This window comes from Puma concolor, chromosome D1 (genome assembly GCF_028749965.1).
Source record: "Puma concolor isolate L17-30 chromosome D1, mPumCon1.1.hap2, whole genome shotgun sequence".
Lineage (NCBI taxonomy): Eukaryota > Metazoa > Chordata > Mammalia > Carnivora > Felidae > Puma > Puma concolor.
Window position 1 is genome coordinate 6,460,669 of NC_141676.1, and position 13,608 is coordinate 6,474,276.

The 13,608-nt window shown below is 54.3% G+C and overlaps 2 protein-coding genes across 6 annotated transcripts; one reads left to right on the forward strand and one right to left on the reverse strand.

Annotated features, from left to right (window-relative positions):
* The first annotated feature begins 480 nt into the window (after positions 1-480).
* RNASEH2C (ribonuclease H2 subunit C) lies at positions 481-1,755 on the forward strand. The gene is made up of 4 exons (XM_086676895.1): positions 481-722; positions 911-1,104; positions 1,201-1,320; positions 1,620-1,755. The coding sequence occupies exons 1-4, from the start codon at positions 551-553 to the stop codon at positions 1,644-1,646; spliced, it is 513 nt and encodes a 170-aa protein (XP_086533021.1). The 5' UTR covers positions 481-550; the 3' UTR covers positions 1,647-1,755.
* A 74-nt stretch (positions 1,756-1,829) lies between these two features.
* KAT5 (lysine acetyltransferase 5) lies at positions 1,830-9,577 on the reverse strand. Of its 5 annotated transcripts, XM_025915465.2 has the most exons (14): positions 9,325-9,566; positions 9,159-9,225; positions 8,770-8,838; positions 8,542-8,678; positions 8,096-8,251; positions 7,932-8,006; positions 7,752-7,826; positions 6,935-7,183; positions 6,768-6,857; positions 5,270-5,410; positions 5,097-5,190; positions 2,684-2,843; positions 2,480-2,561; positions 1,830-2,390 (listed from the first exon to the last, which is right to left on the reverse strand). In XM_025915465.2, the coding sequence occupies exons 1-14, from the start codon at positions 9,334-9,336 to the stop codon at positions 2,256-2,258; spliced, it is 1,542 nt and encodes a 513-aa protein (XP_025771250.1). In that variant the 5' UTR covers positions 9,337-9,566; the 3' UTR covers positions 1,830-2,255. The 5 variants fall into 5 exon arrangements, with proteins under 5 accessions (XP_025771250.1, XP_025771249.1, XP_025771252.1 ...); XM_025915464.2 differs by having other exon boundaries at positions 9,159-9,568; XM_025915467.2 differs by lacking the exon at positions 8,096-8,251 and having other exon boundaries at positions 9,325-9,563.
* Between the last annotated feature and the right edge of the window lie 4,031 nt (positions 9,578-13,608).

Below are 13,608 nucleotides of genomic sequence, written 5' to 3' on the forward strand. Positions count from 1 at the left end.
GTTTTAACCTTAATTACCAGTTTTGTACATACTTGTGGTATGAAATAACTTGTCAAAACATATCTAAGTTGGGCATCTGAACAAATAAACATTACGGAAGAGTTAGGAAACTAAAAAAACAAATATTGCGAACACAAAAAAGACATAAGAGGAAAAGGTTGATAAATTTACAAAAAAAACAAAAACAAAAACAAAAAACATGTCACAGTTGGGAAAACCAACCACAAACTCAGATAAAACATCTTCAACACATTTGAGGAAGGCTGATGTCCCCAGTAAAACAAACAACTCTTCTTACCAATGACATGAAAAGAATACTTTTCGAAATAGTTTTCATTTTTTGCAACAATAACGTACCACTGAAAAACATTTTCAAGAAAAAATGGCTGGGACTTTAACACAGAGACACGGGGCTCGCAGAGGAGCCTCAAGGAAGGACTACGCCTCCCAGGAGGCTCTGCGCTGACCGTCTCCGGCCTCCCGACAGGCTCCGCGTGCTTTACGCGCCAGCTTTGGCCTTAGCCAGCGAGTGGCAGAATCGCGGCAGAGGATGGAGAGCAGCGATGAAGCGGCCGTCGAGAAATGCCGAATCCACTTGCGCCCCGGCACGCTGCGCGACGCACCTCCCGCCACGTTGCACCTTCTGCCCTGCGAGGTTCTGGTTAGCCGGCCTGCCCCCGTGGGGCGCTTCTTCACCCCAGCCATCCGCCAGGGTCCCGACGGTGAGCACTCACGACCGGACTACAGCTCCCGGCAGCCCCCGCGCCCGCGCCACTCTCTTCTCGGCGAGGAGCGGCTCGAGGGCTCCTGGGGATCGTGGTCCACTGGAGATGGCGGGAGGGCCCCAGGGAGGCTGCCCCACTAGGCCTGAATCGGGCCCTCACTGAGGCCCCGCGCCTGTCTCCTACAGGACTGGAAGTGTCGTTTCGGGGCCGCAAACTACGCGGCGAGGAGGTGGTGGTGCCGCCCGGGCTCGTGGGCTACGTGATGGAAGAAAAGGGAGAGGGGTTGGTGGGGAAGGGCTTCTCGGAGGGTTCGTCGAATGACAACGAGCAAGAGCAGCAGGAGCTGGTGGAACCCCCAGAGGCGCTGGAGCGGGACTTTGTGAGCACGGGGGCGGGTCGGTGGGGGGGGATAGGGCTGGAGGGGGGATGCGGGCGGGAGCGGTGGCCCCAGTGTTTAGCCGAGCTCCCTCCCCAGGACCGGTTCATTGGAGCCACCGCTAGTTTCAGTGGCTTCACGCTGTGGGGCCTGGAGACCATCCCCGGTCCGGATGCCAAAGTGCGCGGGGCCCTAACCTGGCCCAGTCTCGCTGCCGCGGTGAGTAGATGGATGTGCCCTCTTCCAGGCCCCGTCCGTTCCTCTCTGACTTCAAGCTTATTGCCTAGGTTATCCAGAATCTTGCCCCCCGCAGTGGATTTGGGGCTTCGGGGCGGGGGAGCACAATGGGGCAGGTGGAGCCTGGGTCTGAATGGAGGACTGGACTGATCAGGGGGAGCGTGGCTCTGACCTGTCTAGAAGGGGCTGTCATTCTGAGTAGCTGGGTCCCTCCCAGAGTAGGTGGGCCACCCAGTCACGACATGTCAAAAATCCAGTGGTAGAGGTGACTCCTGTTGCAGATTCACGCACAGGTGCCTGAGGACTGAGAACCGGAACCTGAAATTGAAAGCCACTGGTCCCTTCACCCCAGTAAACCAGCTCTTCACTTTGGAGCCGCTGATTCCATCACCCCAAATAAATGAGCTTTTCACAGCACCTGTGAGTTTGTGGGCACCTTGGAGCCCCTGAGCTGGCATTGCCCTTTCTCCCACAAGAAACGTTCGTGGCTCTGGCCTACAGAAACAATTTATTGCCAAGGAGCAGTGAGGGCAAGAGAGGCCAGAATTTTGCAGCCAGTACCCACCCTCCCCCCAACTCCTACTTTACAAAAGGAATTTTTACAACCACTAGTCCTCTGTACAGAGTGCACCCCCCCCCCCTCCCCCATGTCACTGTACACAGCTGCCTGGCTCCCTCCGGTCCCTGGTTCCTAGCAGGCCCAGACCTGCGGTCAGCTGACCTTGGAGTTGACCTGAGCCCCGAGCTCGCCTTGGTGCTGGGCCCCAGCCGGCCCAGGCCCTATGAGGCCCGTCCTCTCTTTATGGAGCTGTCCTCAGCCCCACCTCCCTTGGTATGCCTCCTGGGGACCCTGGAAGGGGTGGGATGTGCTGTCAGCCCCGCGTGCTTTTGTTGCCACTGCTGTGGACAGTGCCTGGTCACCACTTTCCCCTCTTGCTCCAGTCCTTGGGAGTGAAGTGCAGACACTTGGAGTCGATCCGAAGGAGACGCTTGAGCATAGCTCGTTCATGCCCATCGACGATGTCCTCCGAAAGTGTGAGGATATACTGGCCCTGGAGGGGAGATGGGGGATGGGGTCAGCCCATGTGGGGCACGCACTCTGCAGCCCTACACAAACCTGTCTCCCCCTGCCAGCCCCTACCTTGTAGTAATTGATGAGGTTGAGGTACTGTAGAGTGGAGATGACATCCTCCTTCTTGATGCTGGTGATTTCACTGATCTCGCTGTGGGAGGGCAAAGATCAGGTTCTCTGGGGACCTTCGTCTCTGCCCCAAGCCTCCCAGGAACCCCAGGAGTGAGGACAGGGCATGCCATGCACCCCCGGGGTAGGTAGGGCCAGGCTCACTTGATGGTGATCTGCGGCCTCTCCCCACTCTCTGACTTCAGCCCCATCAGGATCTCCAGGATGGTCTGGGACCAGTAGCTCCGGTAGGATAGGAGGCCAAGGTCTGAGAGGGGCTTCTCAGGGGTCCCTGTTTTCCCTTCCACTTTGGAGAGTTCATAGCCTACGGCAACAGAGCAGGAAGGGGTGGGTAAGCGGTCACAGCTTTGTGCAACCAGTGTTTCAGAGTGTGGGTTATGGAAATAGACTGCTGGGGCCCCATCTTGGCCCTGCCAGGTGGTCGTTCTGTGACCTGGCATAAGGGGCTTGTCTGTGGTGTCTCAGTTTCCCCGCAAAGAACTAATGAGCATTCACTCTTGACCTCTGCTGTGGTGGGACCTAGGGTAGAAGCCACAGTCAACTAGGAGGGATACTCAGGAGCCAGTGAGGGCTTATAGGCAGAGCAGGGGGCGGGGAATGCAGAGAAAATGGCTTAGGAAAAGAAAGTGCCTCTGATTTTCATCATTCCAGACTCTTTCTGCTAGGGTATGTGAGGAGGGAAGGCAGACCCCACCTCTCATCTAGGCCTGAGGGTTCTTGGACTTATAGTCAAATCAGTCCCCCTGGTTGCTACCTGAGGGCCATCAGGGCTCCAGGACCAGGCTAGGCCTAGCTAGGTGCTGACACGAAGCAAGGAGAGATGTGCCTGGGTGGCTTGGTTGGTTGAACGTCTGACTTCAGGTTGGGTCATGATCTCGCGGTTTGCCGGTCTGAGCCCCATATCAAGCACTCTCCCATCAGCATGGAACCTGCTTTGGATCCTCCTTCCCTCTCTCTGCCCCTCCCCAGTGTGTGCATGGCACGTGGCACACATGTGTGTTCTCTCTCTCAAAAATAAACATTAAAAAAAAAAGAAGGGAGGTAAAGCAAAGAGAGCGGTGCCAATGCACCCCCCAGGTCAGGTCGTTCTTCAGCGGGTTACCTGATCTCCCCAGGGACTCCCTCCTCCCCTCCCCCCTCTGTCCTCCTCTGCCCTGCTGACTACTGGGCACTGGCAGACAGTTTCCAGCGAGCCCCTCAGCTGCTGCAAAAGCCTGTGTGGCTTCAGGTCTCCTGGCAGAGTCTTCATTCTCTTTCTTCCTCAGGGTCCGGGGCGTCCCCTTACTCGTAAAAGCCCTTCGCCCTCAGTCATCAACTATGTTGGGCCATGGCCCTTTCTGCCCCACTCCTCCCTATCTTTATCTGCCAGTCTTATCCTCTTGTCCAATCTCCTGTGACTTCCACCAGCAGCCTGGTGGAGAGAGGGACAGAGAGGCCGGTTCTTTAGAGAAAGGCAGCAACAGAAGGGAACAGGGGCGAACCCAGGCTTCTACTCAACTTTGCCGGGCCCACCAGTGCATGTGGAGTCCTGACAGATCAGCTGGAGGCCACACTCACCTCCTTGGCTGCAGGGAACTCCTGGCCCCTCCCCAGTGAACTTCCACCTGTCCTCAAGAACTGCCTGGAATGGGTGCTTCTGGTGCACCGGTCTGCTCCTGCTGGGGAGAACTGAGCACATCTTGGTGACCTTGACCATAACCTGTCTCCACTGAGGTCTGATCTCCCAAGCTTAGATGCATTTTAAGTATCTGCCTGCTCTACCAGACTGAGGGCTTCCTGGGGATGTGCCACCATCCAGCATCATTCTACTAATAAAATTCCTCAAATGGACCACGACCTGGATTAAGTCAAGCCTCTGTGTCTTCACCAAACAGCTAACGCTCCCTCCCATCTCCCAGGTCAGAGCTTGGTTATCCCAAGGATTCAGTGAGTAGAGAGTTGATTGAAGTGGAGATAAGATACTGGGAAGCAGAAGGGGTTGCAGTTGGAGGAACAGGGAAGAGTTCATGTATTACGAGGGACAGAGTCCCTTCTGGGCTTTAAAGAGACTGATCTGCCTGAATCCAAGAAGCAGAGGCCAAATCCACACAAAAATTTGCTGAGTTAACACCATTTTGATGTTTGATGACATTCTGATCATCTGTCTGCAAGGCTCAGGCAACAACTAGGGAAACGGAGGCACCGGTCCTCACCTAGGAACTTGTATGACGGCACAGAAGCAGACAGATAAACAACAGTGGCTCACCTGGCCTCTGCCCGTGGCCCTCGGCAGGAGCCTATGAGTCAGATTTGGGGAAAGTTGGGTGGTGCTTAGAACCTTAGCCAAGGAGGAGTGAGGGGCTGAGAACCTAACAAACGAGCAGGGCAGTCACGCTGAGAATGGAAGAGAACCTCAGGAGAGTCTCATCTTTATTTCTGGCCAGCTCCCCTGGTGATGGGGCTGCACAGCAGGGCTGACAGTAGCCTGGCATGTCTAAGAGGGAGGCACAACAGGGGCACTGGTGCCGGGCCCGCCAGTACCCAACCCCAGCCCCTGGCCGAGGGCACAGGTACTCACTGAACTCGATCAGCAGCTTGCCGTAGCCCCGGCGCTGGTAGGGAGGCAGGGTCAGGATGCAGGCCACGTTGTAGTCTTCCGTGGATTCCTTTTCCTAGAAAGCAGGGGTGGGTGAGTGAGGAGGGGGACACAGCTCAGGGCAGGGCCGAGAGAGGATCCAGGTGAGTGCTCACCTTGGAAAAGTAGCCCACGATGTGGAAGCCCTTACAGTCATACTCGGTCATGACATAGAAGAGGAAGGGATCTGTGTCATAGTACAATGTCTTATGGTCGAGAAAACACTTGGCCAGGAGACACAGGTTCTGGGAATAACTCTGCAAAGGAAAAGGCCTGTCACCATTCTGGGTACCCAGTCTTAAACGTAGTCACTTAGTTTCTTTACCCGGGGCTGATAGGTGATGAGCCTTCCTCCCCGGGGTCTGATCCATTCAATCGGTCAGGCTGTCCCTGCCACTCAGGCAGAGCGACTTCTCAGTGCTGAGCCCATATACCAGCTCCACGATGGTGCCTGACCACCTGCCTTGCTGGTGGGCTGGGCGGGCTTACCCCCGGGCGCCATACCTCCACCTAAGTCTCGCCCAGGGGGCTTCCACTGCCCTCTGCTGTAGTTGACAACAGTCAACAAATTGCAGCGTGTTTCCAGGAAGGCAGACTGCCACGGCTTATGAGCAGCTCTACCCAGGTGACGGTCCTAGGAATCTACCTGTCCAAAACCACAACACTCTCTGGCCCGCGGTCACACCTACTGGAGGCTGACCTCCTATCCTACAATGGAGATTAGGTGTTCTGAAACTGAAAGGGAACAGCCTCCGGGGTTGCCCAGCAAAATGATTAATCTTGCTGCTCTACCTCTACACAAGTTTTTCTCCTGCATACCAGACGTGGCTTTTTAACCACCTGCTGGGCACTGCCATCTGGATGCCTAAATCCACATTTAACCACAAAGAACAGCAGTTAAAGCGTCTTCCTGCAAGCTTCCCCAGCACCCACGCCAGAGCTCTCACCTGCCCTTCAAGATGCTTCTCCCTCACTGCCCTCTCTGCCCTGGGAATGACCTCACAGTCCTAACGGTCCCTCCAGATTACTCCTTCCTTCCCGCAGCCACAGACTGAGGCAGGTTTGAAGCCCAAACCTGCAGTGACCCCTAGTCCTCCCCCAACTGACCTTATTCTCACCACCTGAGCTCTGCTTCTTGTAAGAACCTTGCCTCATGCTCTCTGCCTTTCGGCCCAAATGGTCTTGAGCCCTCACACCACCTGTACGTCCAGGCCTACCCTTCAGGACCCTCCTGCTTGTGACTCCCTTACCCACCTTCCCCTTGTGTCAAGGATCAAAGATGACCTCCTCTGTGAAGTTCCGCCGGCCATCTCCTCTGGATCTGAGCCCCCTCCCCTCCCCCCCGCCCTATGTTTCACGACACTTATCCCTGGAATCTGAAGATACTGGCAAATCTGTTTTTTCCAGACTGTGAACACTTAGAGCCTTTGTCTAGTTACTGGTCATCTTTATACCTCCCCACACCCGCCCTACGGCAGGAACTCCATAAAAATGGGATAAACTAATCTGCTGATCAGACTGCTCAGTGTGTTCCTGAGCAGGAGGAAGCTGCTCATTTAACTCACCCCTACACCACCAGTGCCAATGGCTCCCCACTGCCCCTGAGCCACAGACCTTGTTCTTACGTCCATCAATCTCAAAGAAAGAGATGGTGCCCTTGCGGTAAATCTCATTGCCTGGAGGATGTCGCAGGTCACACTTGGTCTGAGGAAGACAGGAGGATCAGAGGCAGGGGCAGGGTGGAGGGCAGCAGGCAGGCAGCCTCCTGGGACCCCTCATACCAAGTGACGCTGCAGACACTTCAGGCTACGGCCGTACTTGAGGCAGAACTCGCAGAGGTAGAGGACGGGCAATGTGGTAAGCTCCTGTGGGTACGGGGAGAAGTACCACGGCTTCAGGCGGTGCCGGCCCAGCTCGATGCACTCGATGTTCTTCATCCGGGTAACGATGTCGTCGTGGCTGCGGTCAGACACCAAGCTGCCAGTCATGCGTGGAGCCGACGGTATTCCATCTGAGCTGTCCTGGGAGTCCTGCCCAGGGCCAGTGGAGAACACCAGGTTACAGGACACAGCTCACGTAACCCTTCCATAGCTTTCCTTGTTCGAGCCTAACAACAACCCTATGGGGTAGTGTGGTACTATATTCGGCACTTTCCAGGAAAAGAAAAGGAAACTAGGAAAGGTTTCAATTGTAGTTTGAAAAAGATCACCCAGTGACTGATCTGGACCAGCTCTGCCTGGCTCATAACCCTACCTAGATCCTTCACTGCCTACAACCTCTTATTTATTCATTAAAAAAAATTTTTTTTTAACATTTGTTTATTATTGAGAGACAGACAAAGACAGAGCATGAGCACGGGAGGGGCACAGAGAGGAGACACAGAATCCAAAGCAGGATCCAGACTCTGAACGGTCAGCACAGAGCCCGAGGCGGGCTTGAACTCACTGGGAGACCATGACCTGAGCAGAAGTCAGACGCTCAAGCGACTGTGCCCCCCAGGCGCCCCAACCTCTTATTTATTTTTAAGCCAGTCACTGAACTCTCCACCCTGCCTGTGTCCCCTCCTTTTCACCGAGCTTTCCTCTTCCCCAGACCTACCTCATCAGTGCCCAAGCAATTTGATTTTCGCTTCCGTCCTGGCTGAGCTGCCACTGCCCTACGGGCGGATCCATTCTGCAGATGAAATTGTAGGAACGGAAAAGGTGGCCGTGAGATGAGCTTTAAAGAGGCCGCCAGAGGGGAGAAGCGAAGAAGAAAACAAGGGTTTGGGGAACTTACCTGAGGAAAAACTGAGGCTGGCGCTGTCTCGCTGGGCACTGGAGTTGCTGGTGAAACCACCTCCACCTTCCGTTTCTGCAGAGAGAAACCAAGAAAGGTGGGTCAGAAGGTAGAGAAGGTGGGACCTAAGAGGAAAGCAAGGTCCCTGGAATTGCTGAGGGTACCGTTGAGCGGTGGTTGGGCTGCAGGCAGGAGCTGGAGGAGAGCGGCTGGTCAGGCTCGCCACCGGGAATGGCCTCCCGCTCCTTGGGCAGGTTGAAGCGGAGTGTGATCTGGACCGGGATTGGCAAGGTCTTCCCGCTGGCCTGGGCGGAGGCCGGCTGTAGAGATAGGTCCAGGGTCTTCCTCTGGGGTGGGGATGGTTGTGGGATGGGGAAGGGGAGTAGGGGCCCCTCAGCGTGGAGTGATCAAACCCCACCCTCTGCCCTCTCAAGGACATAGGAATAGCTACTGGACTCTGGAAGCTACATCTGGAATTTGGCCCCCATCCTTTGCAAGCTGAAGCCAGAGTGGAAGGGTGTGGACTCCTACCCATCCAGGAGCCCCTGAGGCCAAGAGATGAGAAAAGTAGGAGGCAGGAGAAAAAAGGTGAAGCACGGGACCTACTCACCACCTCTCTCTCTGGAGAGCCGGGGCGGGACCCAGGAAGTCCGTTCTTGGTGGGGGTCTTGGCCTCTTTCTTGGGGAACTGGATCTTCTTTAGGTCCAGCCGCTCGTGGGTCACCCATTCATCCAGGCGTTTGTTGACTGTAGCAGTGGGGATGGCTCAGGAAGGAATGCCAGAGGCTGCCTCCCAACCCCACCCTGCAGCCCTACCTCACCCCAACCTAGAACTCACAGTCAATATAATGAACGTAGAAAAGCTTGCGGCCACTGATGTCCTTCACACTCAGGATCTCGGCCAAGGCTGTGGGAACAGCACAGGCAGGAGCCTTAGACGAGCCAGGCGATGAGGATCCACCCTCCTAAGACCTGATCTCCACCCCCAGACTGGATCCCCAGCACTTGGAAGCCTTCGCCCAAACCCCTTTTTAGTCACCAAGTGCCGCCCCCTCTCCAGGCCCCGCCCTGTCCGTCTCCGAGCGGCTGAGAGCCACGCCCCTCCCGGGTATCTGCGCCCCGCCCGCCCCAGGATTATAGAGGCCCCACCCCCTCCCGAGGGTTCGGTTGACTCCCTCCCGCCCCTCGCCCTCAGGTTCCTTAGCCCCGCCCCCCGACGTCACTCACGCCACTCATCTTCGTTGTCCTGGTTCCGCCGAAGCACGGGCAGGCGGCAGCCCTCGATTATCTCCCCCTGGGGAGACAGCGCGGCGCCAGGGTCGGCTACTGGGGGGCCTCGGGTTCTACCCACCTCCCCTGGCTCCCTCCGCCCCGCCCCGGGCACCGGACTCACCACCTCCGCCATCTTCCCTCCCTCCACTGCCACTTCCGGCCCCTCTGGGAGACGTCACTTCCGGGACTGATCGCGCTGTAGGCCCGCGCCTCCTGAAGCCGCTTTAGAAGAAGACATTTAAGAGACACCGCTATCCAGCTGGAAGCAGGCAGGCGTCCCGTTTGGCTGGCGGGAGAGTGGGGTGTTTTAAATGAAGGCCTGGGTCCTAGGTGGAATCCCCGAAAGGCGCACAACGATTGGAGGAAAGCTGAGTCCGTCACGTGACGCCCACCGGGTGCGACGCCGATCACGTGGTTACGGCGCGGGTCACGTGGGACTAGGTTTGTGCTTCCAGGACGCCCGGGCTCGAGCGTCTCCTCGTGGCGGCGGGAGGCGTCGCCGGCAGGGACACAGCCTGCTGGGCGCCGGGGGCGGATCTGGGGGATTGGGGGGCTGGAGAAGTGGGCGGGACTGCTAAGGGACCTCAGTGCCTGACCGCTTGTGGACGTACTTCCTTAGACATGGGGATTCAGATTTGTAGGCATATTCTTTTGTATATTAGTTTTCTAATTTTAAATGTAATGTATTAATCATTCATAGAATCAACAGTTATTTAGTGATCCCGTAGCATCTGCCAGGCACTACTCTAGGAGCCTGTAATACGTTAGCGAATGTGTGAAAGAAACCGACCTCATGGAGCTTACAGTCTTGAGGATTGGGAGGAAAAAGAGAGGTATAGATAAAAAATGTATTTAAAATTGGGGCGTCTGGGTGGCTCAGTCGGTTAAGCATCTGACTCCTGATTTCGGCTCAGGTCATAATCTCATGGGTTCGTGGGTTCCATCTCTGTGCTGACAGTGTGGAGCCTGCTTGGGATTCTCTCTCTCCCCTTCTTTCTCTGCTCCTCCCCCACTTGCATGTGCGTTCTCGCTCTCTAAAAAAATAAACTTAAAAAAAAATGTTTATCCAGGGCCAGCTATGGATCACAGCAGAGTTTCAGTCCCTGCCGCCTTGTCAAAGTCACCCGTGACCCCCATGGTAATCCCATGGCTGCTTCTTGGTCCTCTCGTGAATGGTATTTGGCACGGTTGGTCATTCTCCAGTCCTTGAAACACTTGCCTTGTTTCCAGGATACCAGACCCTCCTGGTTCCCATCCAACTTCCGTGGCTGCCCCTTATCTCCTCTGCTAGTTCCTCTTCCTGTCCGTGACCGTTAAATGTTCACAGGCCCCAGGTTCAGTCCTGGACTTCGTGGCTTTACATAACATTCACATGCTGAGGTTTCTCAAACTTGTGTCTTCAGCTTAGATCTCTTCCCCAGCTCCGCTCTCGCTGCCCGTTCAGCATCTCTGCCTGGATGTCTAGGGGTCATATCCAAAAACAAACTCCTGGTCTTCCTTCCTAACGGTCTCCTCCCGCTCTCTTTCTTGTCCCTGTCAGTGAAAATTTTATCCATCCGGCTTGTCAGACCAAGAACCTTGAAGTCATTGGACTTGACTTCTCTCACATTCAGTCCGCCAGCAAATACTTGAGGCTGTACCACTTCTCTCTGCCTTCACCACTGCCAGCCTGGGGCGAGCTACTGCCATCGCCTCCCGGAACTGTTGCAGAAGCCTCATACCTAGGAACGAGAGGGATCGTTCAAAAATATAACTCACACCGTGTCACCGTGACGATCAGAATCCACCAGTGGTTCGTCATTTACTCAGAGTAAAACCCCAAATCCCTGTATAAATCCAGTCCCATTACCATCTGCCGCTTCTCTCTCCATTCTACTCTGCGACTCACTGCATTCTACCCACACGGGCCTCCCTGTGTTTCCAGGACATAGGAAGTTCCTTTCTCTGGTCCTTTGCTGTTTCTTTCCTGCAACACTTTCTCTCCTTTTATCCACTTGGCTTAGTCCTCACCTCATTCGAGCCTTTGCTCACATATCACCTTCCCAGTGAGGCCACCTCTGACCTCCTCAGTTAAGCCTGCCCATCCCCCACCCACCTCATCTCCCCGCTCCTTACTTCATTGTCCTGCAGAGAATTTTCACCAGCCATCGAGCCATATATTTTCCTTATTTACTCAGTACTGTCTTTCCCTCACTAGAATGTAGGATCCATGAACACAGTATTTGTATTGTTTTGTCCAGCGCTATGCTCCTAGCTTCTAGAATAGTGCCTGGCTTCCAGGAGGCATTCCATTAAAACCTGTCAAATGGATTAAGCACATGATTTCTCCAGGGAGCCAGAGATGCAGACTGACATTTACTGCAGAGAGTGATTAGTCTCGTAAGATGGGAAGGAAACCTAAGCTCAGAGGAGACAGATCCAGGGAAGGATCTCAGAGCATCTGATGTTTGACCTACAGTTTAGAGGATGAGCAAGTAGCAAGAGAAGGGACTTGGGGGACATTCCGGGAAGTGAGGACGGCAACATCAAAGAAAAACGGAGAAAAGAAACAGTTGGCGAACAAGGCGTCGGGCATTCAACAACATTAATTGAGCACCACCTGTGTGCCGCAGCCCGCAGGAGCAACTTGAATGAAAACAGATGAGGCCCCTATTCTAGTGGGTTGGACATGAACAGTTAGCAAAAGAAAACAAAAATAATCCCCTCGGGTAGTGGTAAGTGCAGTGTCGATGATAAAACTGTGATCCAGTGGGGAGTGAGGTGCCGGTCACTGCGGACCTCTCTAAAGGGCTGTCAGTCAAGATTGCTAGGCCCCAGAGTCACGCAGTGCCTTTTTTCTTGGTCCGCGTGGCCCCAGAGGCATGCAGGGCTTCGGGATGGCTTCGTCTGAGAACTCGACATGTCACCAACAACGAAGTTTCTGGCTTTCCACTCCAGCCTCCTCGTGGTTACCTTCCTCCTACATTTGGGTGGGCTCTTCTCGTGATCACAGGACAGCTGCCCCCAGCTCTGGGACCTACATGTGTCCCAGGCCATGTCCAAGGAGAAAAATGTCTTCCCCGGCCGTGGGATTCCCTCAGAGTGAACCGTTATGGGGCACGTGTCTCTGCCTCAGCCAATGCCTGTGGCCAGCAGGGAGAGGAAGAAATGGCCATTGAGGCAGCCAGGACGGCCACTGCAGGAGATGACATGTGACCTGAGACCCGAATGAAGAGATAAATGAGTGAATAAAGAAGATGGGGTGCAAACACGCAATGGAATATTACTTAGCCATGAAAAAGAATGAAAGCTTGCTATTTGCAACAACACGGATAGAGCTAGAGTGTGATGCTAAGTGAAATAAGTCAGAGAAAGACAAATAGCCATACGATTTCACTCGTGGAGTTTAAGAAACAAAACAAATGGACAAAGGAAAAAAGAAATAAAAACATTGATTCTTTAAAAAAAATTTTAAGTTTATTTATTTTGAGAGAGACTGAGACAGCATGAGTTGGGGAGGGGGAGAGAGAGGGAGAGAGAAATCCCAAGTTCGAGCCCCGCGTCAGGCTCTGTGCTGACAGCTCAGAGCCTGGAGCTTGCTTTGGATTCTGTGTCTCCCTCTCTGTCTCTCTCTGCCCCTCCCCAGCTCGTGCTCTGACTCTCTCTCTCTCTCTCTCTCTCTCTCTCTCTCTCTCTCTCTGTGTCTCAAAAACAAATAACATTTAAAAAATTTTTTAAAGAAAAGGTAGAAAAGCTTAAATAAAAATGAAAGAAAATTATAAAAAACTATGAGCTTGTATTTATTCGGTGAGGAAGATCGCCTCTGGAGGGGAACCAGGGGGTGCTGCAAGAAGGAGAAAGGAAATTTCTTTAGGACGTGCATTAGTTGGATACTCTCGGTTGTAAATAACAGAAAACCAAGAGTAAACTGCTTCAATAAGCCAAGTGTCTTACCTCCTTGGAGGTGGAGCAGCCCCAAGACTGCTTGGCCCAGTGGCTCAAAGATGGCACCACCAGGCCCCCAGGTTTATTCCATCTCTCCAGGCCACCAACCCGGTGGGTTGGCTTTGTTCTCTAGGGGATTCCCTTAAAAAATTTTTTTTAACGTTTATTTATTATTGAGAGACAGAGTGACACAGAGCATGACCAGGGGAGGGGCCGAGAGATGGAGAGACGTAGAATCCGAAGCAGGCTCCAGGCTCTGAGCTGTCAGCACAGAGCCCGACGCGGGGCTCGAACTCACAAACCACGAGATCGTGACCTGAGCCGAAGTCAGAGGCTTCACTGACTGAGCCCCCCAGGGGCCCCTCTAGGGGATTCCCTCTAAAGCAGTAGGAAGCCTACGGTAGTCACTGGGCCGCATCCTCCTGCTTTCACACCTAGCGTTTCCGTGCAAGAATTCCTTCTCGGCATCTCTCAGGAAATG

Bases quoted from the DNA above. Each gene is read 5' to 3' on its own strand.
- RNASEH2C (XM_086676895.1), top strand. From the start codon at position 551: ATGGAGAGCAGCGATGAAGCGGCCGTCGAGAAATGCCGAATCCACTTG. The intron at 723-910 runs GTGAGCACTCAC...TGTCTCCTACAG, and splicing joins CATCCGCCAGGGTCCCGACG to GACTGGAAGTGTCGTTTCGG. The intron at 1,321-1,619 runs GTGAGTAGATGG...CTCCTGTTGCAG, and splicing joins GGCCCAGTCTCGCTGCCGCG to ATTCACGCACAGGTGCCTGA.
- KAT5 (XM_025915464.2), bottom strand. From the start codon at position 9,336: ATGGCGGAGGTGGTGAGTCCGGTGCCCGGGGCGGGGCGGAGGGAGCCA. The intron at 7,827-7,931 runs GTAAGTTCCCCA...TTTCATCTGCAG, and splicing joins CAGCCTCAGTTTTTCCTCAG to AATGGATCCGCCCGTAGGGC. The intron at 5,191-5,269 runs GTGAGCACTCAC...CCTGCTTTCTAG, and splicing joins TCGTGGGCTACTTTTCCAAG to GAAAAGGAATCCACGGAAGA.